Source organism: Gavialis gangeticus, unplaced genomic scaffold, assembly GCF_001723915.1.
Source record: "Gavialis gangeticus isolate Ggan-Ray unplaced genomic scaffold, GavGan_comp1, whole genome shotgun sequence".
NCBI classification, from domain to species: Eukaryota; Metazoa; Chordata; order Crocodylia; family Gavialidae; genus Gavialis; species Gavialis gangeticus.
The window spans coordinates 1,816,846-1,831,800 of NW_017728996.1; the positions used below are offsets into that span (position 1 = coordinate 1,816,846).

The 14,955-nt window shown below is 51.8% G+C and overlaps 1 protein-coding gene across 1 annotated transcript in view; it reads right to left on the minus strand.

The window, feature by feature from the left end:
* Positions 1–14,955, minus strand: part of ADAMTS7 (ADAM metallopeptidase with thrombospondin type 1 motif 7) — a 181,540-nt gene that overhangs the window by 118,581 nt on the left and 48,004 nt on the right. The window contains exons 12-15 of the mRNA XM_019503802.1: positions 9,681–9,850; positions 9,176–9,309; positions 5,370–5,490; positions 3,628–3,872 (exon numbers count right to left, since the gene is read on the minus strand). Of these exons, the coding sequence (XP_019359347.1) occupies positions 3,628–3,872; positions 5,370–5,490; positions 9,176–9,309; positions 9,681–9,850 (670 nt within the window). The remainder of the gene's footprint in view (positions 1–3,627; positions 3,873–5,369; positions 5,491–9,175; positions 9,310–9,680; positions 9,851–14,955) is intronic.

A 14,955-nucleotide genomic window follows, 5' to 3' on the forward strand; every position in this document is an offset into this window, starting at 1 on the left:
TTGCCTGCCTATGTCCTTAGACCAACACGGCTACAACCAACACCCCTGAAATTTTGACGCACTTTTGGACGAGTTCCGTGTTGGTCTGTGCCTTTTGTAGAACTGCTGAGCTGTGCTGAAGTGTGATAGGCTTTCTCCTACAGTGAAAGTTCATATTTTCAAGGGGAAACAACATAAAATTCACTGGTATGTTCCCGTTTTTCATCTGCAGTTACCTAAGGACTCATTCAGGCACGAACACTACAGCATTAGGCAGCGGCAGCCAGATTCAGAACAGAGGACAGGCAGAGCAGCAGAGTGGCTCTGCTCCCCACGCTAAATTAATCGGGTTGATAAATCTAGGGGACAGGCAAAGCTAAGGCTGTACTCCCCCCTTCTTCCCCACAGCAATTCCTAATGATCCAAATTTGAATGGAAGAGAGTTCAAGAGGGGGCCGAATCAGCCACACACAAATCATTTCATCCTCAGCTCCGCAGCGGTCTGACACTGCAGCAGTCCCTGCACAGAGGAAGGGGTAAGACACGGCAAGTTTTTCGAAGCTACTAATCGGAAGGAGGGAAGCCAGATGTTAAATATCTGAGAGGCAGTTCGCCCTGTTAGCGTGAAGTCAGGGTAGATACGCACCTTCTAGACTAACTCAGCAGGCTATACAGAGAGCGTAAGTGAACTTGAGCTCATTTCATCGGACGTTAAATATTTATGTTAAATATCTGCTGAGGGACACAAAGCTTGAGCACTCATGGGTGTCTCTGCCTGCTTTCCTATCACCGCTCCCGGTGGGTGACCCCGAGTGTTAGAGGAGAGTGTTTCAGTGCGGCTGGCATTGGGTCTGCCCTTGGGTGAGGTCTGGGACATGTGTACTCCCAGGCCAGGCAGTGGGAAAGGGTGCACCGACACACTTGGCACTAGCAGCAAAAGCCCGAGTTAGACCCAACTACCCTCTAGAAATCTCCCTCACCCATGCACACACACACACACACACACACACACACACACACACACAAAGATCCTGCACATGCACACACACACACAGAGTAAGATCCTACACACACACACATATACACACAAAGATGCCTCCCCACGCACACATACACAATCATTTTGAATGGTTCCCACAGTCCCTTTCCCCACTATCACATGAAAACAAAACCTGAAATCTCCCCCCAGCTTGACCCACAGCCCACTCGGGTCACAGCAGCAGGCCTCTGCATGGCTTTCAGCACAAGGGTCTGAGATGTACATTTTAAGACTCCTCAGTCCAGCATCTCGGGCTGCGCATTGTCACCGCACCCGGACATTTCCCACCAAGACAAATGGCCGGGCAAGCCTGAGCCTGGTGTCCGCGTCAAACAAAGTGGAGCCTCTGGGCTTGCGCACAGCCCTTGCTCCTTCCTGGGATGCGATGACCTGCTCAACCCCAGAAAGCAGCATCAGACTGGCTTGGGCGGTGAAGGGAATGGCAAAGGGCAATTTCCCATCATAACTCAAGCTCCAGCTGGATGGACTCAGAACCACAAATAAGAACCAGCCCCCACAAAAGTCAGGGCCTCCTAGCTCTCTCTTGCAGGCTCAGCAGGAGGGGAAAGCAATCCCATGCATACAGTAAATGCAGATGGGGTCCATGAGTCCACAGCCTGAGGCCACAAGGCAGCTCAGAACAGATTCCTACGGTGCAGATACAGGGGCTAGGAAATCAGAGGCTGGCTGTGTGTGCAGGAGACAAGAGGCCAAGGGAAGGAACCGTAAGTGTGTCCACAAAGAGAGACAGTGTTTCTTGGGTCCCGGGCTCTCTGGAGGGGCAGACAGGGAGTTTTGGGGCTGCTGCTTGTGTCTCCTGCCCCTGGCAAGCAGGGCTGCATGATTGTGCATCCTTTTGTTAATGGGCAGAATCGCACCAAAGTTAGACCTGAGTCACTTCAGCTATTTGTCTTCCTCCTGGAAGCAACCCTGCAAGGCTCTACACTTAGCTTAGCCCCCTGGGGCAGCGACTTAACACAAAAGAGAGGCAAATCTGTGTCTGCAAACGTTCCTTTTTGCTGCTCATGCAGAGCAGACAAAAAAAGCCTCTGCATTAACGCGGGACATGATGGATGGGTTGGGCTGGTGCTCTGTCCTGATTAACAGAGGCTCCTTGGCACTGGCTTTGCCCTCACGGCCATGACCTACCATTACCCCTGGAACTGGGAGTTGATTACCAGTGTCTTTGACATCCAGTGCACGTTACACTTGTCTAGTCAGACACCCCAGGGGAGCTGAGGGCTGAACCTCACTTGCTGCTCTTGGGTTTGGCATGATGCTATCAGGTCGCGATGCTGCACTGCAATGGGGTGGGACGTCACATCCCAGCACTGTGGCTTTGCATTGCAATGCAATGAGACATCAGTGTAATGACAGACAACCCTGCCACGTTTGGGAAGTGCAGCCTCGGTCAAAGAGCCTGAGGTCAAAGCCCCGCTTTGACCCTAGGGCTCTGGGCGGTCCATTAGTAATGCTGTGAGTCCCTCTCTCTCTCTAGCCATGAAAAAGGCTTCAGGAAATACACAGGTCTTTTAATACCCTCCTTCCTATGTAAATATTTTGAAGAATCAGATTAGTTTCAGCTGGAAAGAAGAGAGGCCAGATCCACCCACGGATTTGGAAATACGTGTCTCAGGTCAAACGTCTCCTTTTGGCTGCTAGTTGCAATTGTTCCCAAAGAAACAGGCTTGTTTTTGAGTAGCAATCGAAGCACCAGTTCACTCTGAAGCCCTGACCTGTCCCCTGGGCACAGCACGCTCCTCTGCAGAGAGGTCCCCTTGGTAGCCAGGACCTCTCCAGGGAAGGGGAGAAGCCAGCACAGGACAGCACCATTCCTTGGAAGAGATGGTGGTGCTGGAGATCAGGCTCTGCAGAAGGCAGGTCCAAGTGCTGCTAACCCCAAATGGCATTACCATCTAAGAGCAGGTGCCAGCAAACACACTTGAGATGGAGCAGGGGGCAAGACAGCATCCGTTCCTGGGTTTCACCGTAGCGTCCCCAGCATGGCTCAGAGGCTGGGTAGCCGTGTCCCTGGGGGCAGGTTTGCTCTTGCCGTGCAATGCGTAACTGCACAAGAGCTGATTGACTGGAGCAGCTGCTGCAATTGGATTCAGAAGGGAAAATCCAGATCATTGCACTGGCTGCAGTTACTATGAGCTGAAGATGTTTTGCTCGGCCACACCGATTGGAAACCATACAGGAAGCAACCGCATCCACCTCGGCTTGGCCTGCTGAGGAGTTTGCTCTGCTTTCAAACTTAAAGCTTCCCTAATTGAGGGGAAGGAGGATGGAAAGAACTGGTAAAACACTGGGGCTGTGCAAATCCCCGCTCTGCTGCACACTCCCTGGGAGTCTGAAATCACAGGGCTGGGGCAGGGATTTGCTCACCGTGCATGTGCATGCATATGGCACCAGTGTCCCGGTCACAGCTGGAGGCAGCGTCACAATGTTGTTACTACTACTGATTAAAAAATATGTCACCAATGAAAGAGAATTAGCTGCTGGCATTTTGCGAAATGTGAGTTTGCACACACATCCATCTCCACCAAGCAGAGCTTTGCACGCACTGTGTGCTGCTACCACAGCAAGACAAAGCACCGCACAAGTACCTGGATCCAGACCGGCTCCACTGTGGGCCCGGGGGACGTGAGGTTCTCCCAGTTGCCTGTCCTCTCGTAGGTGAAAGTTGTCCCGGCCACTTTGTAGTCCCCGTTCCACTGGATGGTCCAGCCGCCATTCAGGAAGTATTTCTCAGGATCTTCGCTCCTCAAAGCTAGAAAATTCCCGGCTTCTGCCACCTCTTCGATCCTAATCTCACGGGCTCCAGCAGGGATCATCCCAATGTCAACATAACCTAGGGATTTCATCACATGTCAGTCTCAGGCAGTCAAGGAAACACTGGCAGATAAATCAATTGCTTCTGGTCCAGCTGCTAAAGTAATAACAACCAGGGTGGATTTGAGCTAGTGGCATCAGTACTAAAATGTACTAGAGTCCTGGTGAGATTGCTTTTTCTTTCTAACATGCTGCAAGTTTTATTTTATGTTGAACCAGGCTGGGCTTTTTCTCTGCAGGAATTATAAAATCACAGACAATGAGGGTGGGAAGGGACCTCAGGAGGTCACATCTAGTCTAACCCCCTGCTCCGGGCAGGACCAGTCCCAACTACATCATCCCAGCCAAGGCTTCAAAACATCCAAGGATGGAGACTCCACCACCTCTCTGGGGAAACTGTCTGTGACCCTCCTAGTGAGAGAGTTTTTCTTAATATCTAAACAAAACTAGACTTTCCTTCCTGCAACTTGAGCCCACTGCTCCTTGTGCTGTCAGCTGCCCCCACCGAGAACAGCCCAGCTCCATCCTCTTTACAGCCCCCCGCTGCTATTCCACTATATAAGGGTGGATATTCCACTACAGAATGACAAATATCCCTAATGACCCTTGTCAAATGCATTTAGTGTACTTTTGCCTTGTCCCCAATGGAAATGCCAGCCGTCTTACAGCTTTGGTTTAACTGAAGCCATAAAAACAGTCCCAGCACTTTAAAAACAAGTCAGGGCTGTAGGAGCAGGGGGTCTCCAGAGATAGGTTTCCTCAGATACCCCTGAATCAGGAAAGTAACTCCACATCCGTCTGTGCTAGGGGCTGGATCTTGGTCCCATTGAAGCCAATTACAAAGCCACTAATTAATAACTGACTAATCAAGGACCAAGATTAAAAGGCAACTTCAAGCCTTCTGTCTCCAGCTAATGAAATGGGTGCCATCAAAGGAACTTTTTCTATAGCTTCCTGAATGCACCAGCCACAGCCCCTGAGAGCAAGAGCATGGGCACCAATTTATTCCGTCTTTCCCCTGCAGCCCTGACTAACAGCCTTATTAACCAGTGCCTGTTTGTAGCCCAATCCCTGACTGTGCTGCTGCTAGAGGGAAAAACTACATTTGCAGATGGTGGGTATTTATTTTAAGAACATTGTTTAAAACTACCCAGCCTAAATCTTTTCCCTTTCATCCTCAAATAGGCAAGATCTTCATCTTTGACTTAACCTCAGTCACTGCCTTGCAGCGAAGGGTCCTGGCACTTCAACGAGACGGTCTCGTTGTGTCCCTGCTTAGAAAGGAAGCGCTGTCATTGTCTGTCTCATTGCAAAAACCCTCTGCTGAAGGTCTGGTGGTTTCACAGCCTGCACTGCCTGCATGAATGCTGCTTACAGAGCCCACAGCACCCCCTTTCCTAAGGAAAACCATCAGTCCTCTATCATCCATGTTTGCTTGGTCTTTTGGGTCTCATCCCCCTCTAAACAAGCCCCGTGGCAGGATGACTGCTTTGCCTTCTCACACAGGCAGCCTTACCCAGCCCCTCGCTCTCCTCGAATGTCTTCTTCACTGTCTGGCAGGTGGACCCATCACCGTGGCACACGCCGCAACGGTCCTCGATGGCGTTGGAGTCGATCTCGTAGTCGCAGCCCACGTTCTGAAACACAAGAGCGCCTGCGGCTCAGACTCAAGACCCAACCTCCTCTTCAAAGGCCCCTGGTTTCTGGCAACAAGAGGCCCATAGTTGTTCTAGCACAAAAACTATATGATAAATGCAAATGGCTACTAGTTCTTACAGAGTTAGAAAATGCCCAGCAGCCCAGACAGCTCTAATAATGGAAATGGAAATGCATGGACTAGGATGCTCTCCATGGGCTTGCTTCACTCCCTTTCTGGGCCTGCCTGTGAGCCTTTATCTATACTTGCAATTCTTTCCATTTTCTACACATTTTGTACAAAAAGTGGGGGATAGGGCCTTGTTTATAAATATCCAGTCTTTCTCTACCCCGCTCTTCCATGCGGAATCAGCTTTATGGCAGGGAAATGTTGAGCTCTGCTGCACATTCATGCCAGAGACCCTACTCCCACTGCTCTCCCGATGAATCTTCTGTGCAATGCCAGAGATCCAGGGCTAATGACACCCTCCTATTCTGGGTGCTGGGGCCAAATGCGTCACCTTTCGGTACTGCAGGAATCCATTTGATTCCAGTTCAGGGACAGCTCTGGACTGAATGCCCAAAGGGGCCCTTCTGTGCTACTACAGGGGTAGATGCACTTGAGAGCAATAGAGACCCTTTGCCCTTGGCGCGTGAGGGAAGGAATGGTGTTATTTTTTTGCTTCCGTGGGAGCTGTTCAGGAAGTTAGTTTAACGCTGGTGTCAAAGACCAACATGGTGCCAGCCGCTGGGACATGAAGCAGATAGGACTGTTGTGTGTGCTATAATGGGCTGACAGGTCTTGGCAGGCAGTTGTCAGTTCTCACTTCCACTTGAGCGTGTCACTAAAAGGTTGTGCCCCTTGCGTGCTTGCGTCAGCCTTAGGATGCTGCCCATAAAGCAGACGAGCAGAACGGATGTGACTGCCACACTGCTACTGGGCAACTGACTCCAGAACAAGGAACAGGGGACGTTTCCATGAATGTCTGTGATGTACACGGCTGCAAGGAAACTGGCTTATTTCCCCTGCTCCGGATGGAGGGCATGAGCCCAGCTGCCCACATGGGCCCGGGGACGCCGTGTAGCAGTGCTGCTATCCTGCACTTGTCGGCTTCCCTCACGCGCAACAAAGTCCGGAGCAGACAGTGCCACGTTTCCTCTGCTGCATTGGGAGCCAGCCTTTCTGGGGGGTGTCTCACTCCCTGAGTGTCACTCTGGTCCCCTTCCCCTGCCCTGCCTGTGATCCGCTTTCTGTTCCCTGCCCTGTGCTCCTTATCTGATCTGCTGCTCTGCTTTCTGCTCCCTGCCCTGTCGGATGCTCTGCTTTTCATTCCCTGCCCTGTACTCCTCATCCAATCCGATGCTCCACTTTCTGCTCCCTGCTCTATCTTCTGCTCTGCCTTCTGTTCCCTGCCATATCCACGGCTCTGCTTTTTACCCTCTGCCCTGTACCCCCATCTGATTTGCTGCTCTACTTTCTGTCCCTGACCTATTTTCTGTTCCCTACCACACCCATGGCTCTGCTTTCTGCTCCCTGCCTCTGTCTACTGCTGTGCTGTCTGCCCCCTCACTGAGCTGCTGTGAGCCCACACACACAGGCTCTGCCCCTGCCACTGGTGGCACACATGCCACGGGTTGCCCCCCCTGCTCTGCTGAGTCCCACTTCTCTCTCCAGTCAGCAGCTGTGAAGACTTCAGTGCCTTCAGACCCTCAAGCCCACTCAACGTTCCTGCTCCGGGTAGTGCTGGCAAGTAACTCGGCCACCGGCAGGAAGCTGAGCATTTCTCTCCCCCTCCCTGTCCAGGGGAGTTCCCTTTCTATGCATTTCCTCCCACACCGGGGTCAGAGCGGCCGGATGAGCAGGTGGCTCGACCCCATTGCTGGCAGTGCACAGGCTAAAGCATCCACTGTGCGGCTTGCACTAATGCAGCATAAACAACACACGCTCCCGTTCCCGAGCTCGACCGCTCAGCTTGAGCCAACCCCAAGGCTCCCACCCCTTGCATCCGGGGTGGGAGACAAAGCCGAGCAGGCCAGAGCTGGAACGTGGTCCCAGCGCAGCAGAGCTGCGGCACTGCTCTTACACCCCAGCACGCCCAGGCTGTGAGACTGTAGGCTGAGGAGCAAGAGTGAGCTCGCCAGAGGTTTCCCTGTGCTGGGAAGGCAGGACAGCCTGTGCCTGGGTGGTCTGCAGGTTCATGCAGCTGGTCGCCATCCAGGCCTGGAACGAGGTGCGGCAATGGGGTGGGGGCTGGGGAATGGACTCACCAGGCATCCACCCCACCGCCTGGGGCCCCTGGAGGCAGACACTTGACCCCATGCAGGTGGCGAGCAGCAAGCAGTGCCCGGGCTGGAGCACGGGGGGTCGCCACGTCCAGCCCCGGGGAACGTGTGCATGGTGCATCTGAAAGTGTCTGCACCTGCAGCTGCTCTGGGGGGTAGCTGGGTCGCAGGCTCCAGGCACTTGTCAAGGGCAGGAGGTGGGAAGGAGCCTAAGCTGAATCATCTATAAGTGCCCTGATCTTGAGAGCAGGAGCGACTGTCAATGGCAGCCCATGAACTACCAGAGACTAAAGCTACGGCTGAGGTTGGTCCATCCATTGCAAGACCAAGACACCCTGAATGGCTTCTTAGGCCTGCGACCGAGTGCCCATCTGATACCATCCGGATGCTTTCCATTAAATCCAGGGGTGCTGGCCGAGGGCCTATGTCTGTGGGCCAGAGCAGGACTTAAGAGGCTTTGCTCTGTGAAGACACTTTCTGCTAAAATGCAACGGGTATTTACTCTGCCCTGAACCTCGGGATTACAGATCAGGGCACAGGGTGCTGTGAGAGCAGGATGTAGCCTGATGAACCCCCATTGCCTCTTCACTGAAAACTAAAAAAAAAGCCCTGTGAGGCTTTTTTCAGAGAGGCTCGATTTGTGTCTAGCCAAGTGCATTTTACTAGGAAGATGTTTTGTGTAGCAGTTATAGTCAGCTCTCCATCAGCCTGGCCTCCCACTGCGTCTGCTCATGTTCTTTCTGGATGGGCTGCTCAGCGAATTGCCTCTTGAGGCTGTCTGCCCTGCCTTCCTCATCATCTCACGGTAGACTTTGGACCTCAGGAGGTCACATCTAATCCAAGCCCCTGCTCCAAGCAGGACCGGCCCCAACTACATCATCCCACCCAGAGCTTTGTCTAGCCGGGTCTTCAAATCCTCCAAGGATGGAGATCCCATCACCTCTCTGGGTGACCTGCTCCAGTGCTTTCTGACCCTCCTCGTGAGAGAGTTTTTCCTAATATCTAACCTCAACTTCCCTTGCTGAAATGTGCTGAAATATTCCCTGCAACCCCATGTGCTGGATGGGAGTCAAGGATGGGAAGTGTCATTTCTGCACATGAAAGCAATGATGATGTTCATCATTACAATGTGTGTTTTGAGGAGAGCAGGCAGAGTCTCCACTCTCCCTTCATGCTCAAGCACATGTACCAGAGAGCACTGCCAAGCAACCCCAGCTCTCGCTTCACCTTTATTTAGGAGATTGCTGGTGCAGGGACTTTGCTGAGCTAGGTTCCCATCTATCCCTCAACAACTCTTGTCCTCAGTGACTCACCCGGAGGAGAAGCTACAGGCTTCTCTACACCTAATAGCTCTGCACATCTCTGCAGGGTCCCAAAGTCACATTCCCTGAATCCCAAACATACCTTGCAAATACCATTGATGCAGATGTCCCGGCTGCCGTTCCCGTCGTAGCACGGAGTCCCATCAATGACGGCATCGCGGAGCTTTTCCGCAAAATAGTCGTCTTCTGGGCGGCAGTGCAACTCACACAGATTCACTGGGGGTCCAAGCAGATGCTGAGCAAACCCAACAGGCCAAGAGTATCTGCACCCTCGTGTTCACCTCCTCTTTCCCCCCCACAGAGGCAGGACTCGATCTCTCGGTGCTTCCTATGCTTCCTGGAACATCTCAGTTAAACCTACAGCCATGGCTGTTGATCTCTGTTTCAAATACTTCTAAAGATACCTGAATTGTGATGGCACTGAAAGCTAACCCTACCTGGCACCGAACATAGACTCTGACCAGGAATAATGAAAACAGTTCATTAATAAAAAAATCCACTTAAAAGAGCCCTCTGGCTCTGGAAGTAATACTACTACTACTAATAATAATTAAAAAAAAGGCTCAGCAAATGTAAGGTTGACTTACCATTGTGGAGCACGGGTGTCCACTTGTACAGCTTCCCCTTGTACGGCATGGGGTCGAACTGGCTGCACTGGAGCTGACGGAAAGACGGTTTGTCGGTGGGGCACGGCTTGATGTTACAGATGCGAAACCGCTTCCTCTCACCGAGACAGTATTTCCCGCCATACTTTGGCCTGAGATCCCGCGGGGGAGAGACAACGGTAAATGAGGGGATGCAGTGCGTGAGGATGGAATTTGCTACCATTTCACAGAGTATAAGGGGCCAAGATGAAGCCTTATCTTTTAACAGAGCCCTTTGTAGGGCATTAAGATCCACATAGTTTGCCCCACCTGCTATTTATTCCTATTACATCACTGTAAATCTGGAATAATGTCCCTGGAAGGAATAGTGTTTCCCCAGCGCAGCGGAGAGCAGAAGTTGGCATGCCGCTGGCATGGAGCCCACCCAGCGCTCGGATCCATGAGGGAGGTTTTGGAGGGACAGATGCAGACCTGAACATGCCCTTGGGACAAGGGCAGGGGGGAAGGGAGGCTGTTTGGAGCTAGCTATTTTGGAGAGGAGACAAGGCTGGATTTGAGTTTCTACATCCTGGCAGACTGGGGTCTGGGCTTTGGTTCCAGCCTCTTGCTTGTGTCAGTAAATGTGATTTGCTTGCTTCCAACAGACCAAGGAGCAGGGGAGCATCTTCCTGCAGCTAACAGACCCCAAGAGGAAGCACTGTGGAGGAAGGCTCTTTGTACTGTGGCAGGCAGGCGCTAACAACGCTGTACTTGTAACCACATCGCTTTCTAAAGACATTTATTTATTCCGGGTCTGAGCCTTGCTGGGGTGCACAGACTCTTGCATTGGGGTCAGTAACTATAGAGCGGGTTCTCCAGTAATAATAAGCCCATGAAAAAACCGCCAATATTTCAGGTTAAATGCAAAGCCAGGAAACAAGGTCTCTGCAAGACGACCATGCCTGGATACATCATTCATTTCTAGTTTAATTACCTTGCTGATGAGGTAATCACTACCCTGGCTCAGGGGCCTATTGGGATTAAAACTTGACCTTTGGCTGGCTATTAACACTGCAGATCAAGGATGGCTCTGGCCAAGGGAAGCCCCAGCTCTTGGGTTCAGAGATGACATCATCCCCCCCAAAAAGAGGAAGCATTGTCTGGCCTCTCGGAGAGACCTTTGATCATGGGGAATAAATCCTTTGCTCATCTTTCAGCAGATTCTGTTCACAAATCAGCCCACTGAATGCTGGCTTCTAGGCAGAAATGAGCAGCACCAATTAAAAAATAACAAAGCCACAAGTTAGTGCAGGGCTCTTTCTTCTTCCCCACCCTGGTCTGCAACAATAGCAGCCTTCAGAAGCAAATTCCCCGACGAGCCGATCTGCACGGGCTGTGAGACGACAGGCTGAGGTGCATGGCTGCATCCCAGCTGCACGTGTGAGTGCCACGGCCCTTTCTGGCTGAGCCCGGGCACTGCCTGTAATGCTTCAGAGAAGACCTGTCATCCCAGTGCCAGCCGGTTGTGGGACAGCCGCTTTCCTACGCTGCTGTCACATGCTGCTGCAGCATGGCAGGGCTTTGGGTCCTGGCACTGGAGGAGCACCTGTGGAAGATCTCTGCTTCCTTGGGCTTCGCTGTAGAAGAGCAAGCGCGAGGAGCAAACATGCAGCTCTGATGGGCAGTCTAGGCTGGGACACGTGAAAGGGGATGGTTGTGTTTTCCATTGCCCCAAGGGCTATTCACAACCCAACTCGAGGCTTAGAGCTGCAGTGTTCACAGCCGGGCCCTGCTGTAAACACGACCCCAGAGGCAGTGGTGCCCGGATCATACAGTCACAGACAACAAGGGCTGGAAGGGAGCTCAGGAGGTCACATCTAGTCCAACTGCCTGCTCCAAGCAGAACCAGCCCCAACTACATCATCCCAGCCAAGGCTTTGTCTACCCAGGTCTTCAAAACCTCCAAGGATGGAGAGTCTATAACCACTGGGGAGCCTATTCCAGTGCTTCACCACCCTCCTAGTGAGAGTTTTGCCTAATATCCAACCTCAACTTCCCTTGCTGCAGCTTGAGCCCATTGCTCCTTGTCCTGTCATCTGCCCCCACTGAGAACAGTCCAGCTCCATCCTCTTTGCAACCTCCTGCAGGGAGGTGAAGGCTGCTTTCAAAACCCCCTCAGTCTTCTCTTCTTCAGACTGAATCAACCCACTTCCCTCAGCCTCTCCTCACCAGCCCTGTCCCCCAGCCCCTCAACTGGATTCTCTCCAACGTGTCCACATCCTTTCTGTAGTGGGGGCCCACAGCTGGACCCAGCACTCCACATGTGGCATCATCAGTGCAGAATAAATTGGAATAATTACCTCCCTCAATCTGCTGGCAACGCTCCTACCAACGCAGCCCAGGATGCCATTCGCCTTCTTGGCAACCACGGCACACTGCTGGCTCCTATTCAGCTTCTTGTCCACTGTCATCCCCAGTTCCCTCGGCCTCTCCTAACAAGTCATGTTGTCCAGCCCTGCAACCATTTCCATTGGACTCTCTCCGATTTGTCCACATCCTTTCTGCAGTGGGGGGCCCACAGCTGGACACAGGACTCCAGATGTGTCATCACCAGTGCTGAATAGAGGGGAAAAATCACTGCCCTCGATCTGCTGGCAACGCTCCTACCGATGCAGCCCAGGATGCCATTAGCCTTCTCGACACCAAGGACACACTGCTGGCTCCTGTTCAGCTTCTTGTCCCCTGTCACCCCCAGGTCCTTTTCTACAGGGCTGCTGCCAGCCAGTTGGCCCCAGCCTGCACCGGTCCATGGGATTGTTCCCTCCTAAGTGCAGGACTTTGCACTTTTCCTTGTTGAAGCTCATAAGATTTCTTTTTGGCCCAATCTTCCAATTTGCCTAGGTCACTCTGAATCCTAGCCCTACCCTTGGTTCTCCTGTGAAGCCTAGGGGAGCTGCACTGCCCCAGGGTCTCTTCCCCAGCCATTGTATGCATGGGGGCTGTGTGCTCTGCACCCCTGCTGATTGCTGCCCCATGGCAGGGGGCCTGTGAGGCAGTGGTAGGGCTGTAGCCCAGGCTCCTCCCTGTCTGCTCATGGGCTTCTTGCTTTGGTGAGCAGGTGACGGGGCAGCAAGTGCCTGCTAGCCCAACTAGCTGTGCAGGGAAGAGCAGACTTGTCCCCTGCCTGCCCCAGGCAAGCACTCTCCACCTGGGCCATAATGCCTGGTTGGAAGTCTGTGCCCCCTTCCCCTGGATTCAACGGGGTCTGCAGTCTCATACCCGGGGGCAGCCATGACTTCTGATCTGTCAGTCTACAAAGCAAACTTGCAGAGCTGGGGACCGAGCCCACGTGAGCTACCTGAACCCCAACCTGTGCTCCAAATATATCAGAGAGGAGTCTGTAGGTGCCACATTGCCACTGAGGGCAGTGAGGAAGGATGACAGTCCCCACTCAAATGCCAGCATGGTCCATGCAGACTCCCGCAGGTGCACGTGGTCCTGAGCTCGGACGCAGGGTCTGTCCTGTTCCTGGCACATCACTCGAATCATGTGACAATAGCAATGTCTTTTAAACAAAGCCCTATGGTATTTTATTTTCCAGATACTATTTTTTCGGAATGATAAAATGACAAAGGGGCATGTCAGCCTCTAAAAAGGGTCAGAAGCAGACAATTTGAATCTAATTAGGTTTTGGGGAATACGTGACAATGGATATTGGAATTAAGGGGGCACTAAGAAATCTTTATTTAAAAAAATAAATTTACAGATAGAAGTGATAGAAGCTGCAACGTCTAACGGACTGTCAGCAAGGATTCTGCCTGGCTGTATCTTTTACATTTCCCTTTCCCTAGAGGATGCAAACTCCCTCATCCGCTCTGTGGTTGTCCCTAACCAGCTTTCCTTTCCTGTTCTCAGACCATAGCAACCCCATTGCAAGGCCTGGACTGTGCATCACTGCAGGAGAGGTTAAAAATAAAAATACGATCAAATGAAAACCTCCCACCCCGGCATGGATGAAATGCTAGAAGCATGGGGTAACAAACTACTTCTACGCGTTCTTGATGAGGCTTTCAAAAACTTAAGAAAAATCAGGGTTACTACTGAACTCCCTGCATCTTGACAGCACTGTGTCAGTGTTGCCTACACGACCACTTTTGTGGCTTGGTTTATGATACTTTAAAAACAGTTATTAAAGTGAAGCATCAACAATAAGCCTTGAAGTCTGAAGCCTTTCTCCTCCCTGTGATTGCACTCCAGAATCATTATCTACTGGGGACCCTCTCCTCACCTACATCCACAGAGAGGCTCTTCCTCATTGCTTTCAATAGCTGACAATATTCTTTACAAGATAACACAGGCAGTTATATTGCACTGAGCCATCTGCTATATCATCCTTGCAGTTAAGGACTGGTGAGAGTGCTTTGGCTAATAGCGGACATAACTGACCATAAGCGTACCTGAAACTGGCCCGAATGAGAGCATTTTAATGGAGGTTTCTTCTCCTTTTAAACCCACTTATGCATAAAAGACACAGGCCTGGATCCTGTTGTCTCATCATGCAGGAATAACTATGGAGCAGCTCCCTGCTCGTAGCAAAGCTCTCGCTGGCATGGCTCCAGGGGAGATCAAACCGTGGCCCAGACCTGGTGCAGGCTGAAAGGTTCAGCTTTCCCAAGGACAGGTCTCTAGCCCTGGGCCTTTCCTTTCTCCAATTCACATCCATGGCAAAACTGCTGTGGCTGAGCCCCTCCTGCTCCACATTTTGTGCAAATAGTGTCCGCAGCTTCGCCTCCTTGAGCCTAACATCCTGTGACAGGTGACGGAGGCAAAAGGGGCAACGGTTACTCCCTCCACAATCACACTTCGTTACAGGAGCTGTTTAATTAAGCACACTCCTTTTGTTCTCCTGCGGAGCCATTTCTCACAGCAGAAGAGTCAACGTCCCATTTTTCCTATAAACACATTTCTTCACAGCTACACTTAATGGTGCGTGTGACTATTATGTACACAGTGTTTGTAGCAAGAGAGATTTCTACCAGCCAGAGTACTTTTTCCTCTACAACAGTTGGTTATAATTAGACCTCCATTTGTCTCCATGATTTTCCCACCATCGTGGAAAATCAGTAGGACCACTACTGAATGGGCAAAAGCAATTGGTGACAGACAGGGAGGACAAGGCTGAACTCCTCAATGAGTTCTTTGCCTCAGTCTTCCTAAACGAGGGGCAAGACAAGTCTCACATTGTAGAGAGGCAACAGCTGGGCGCCAGACTACCAAG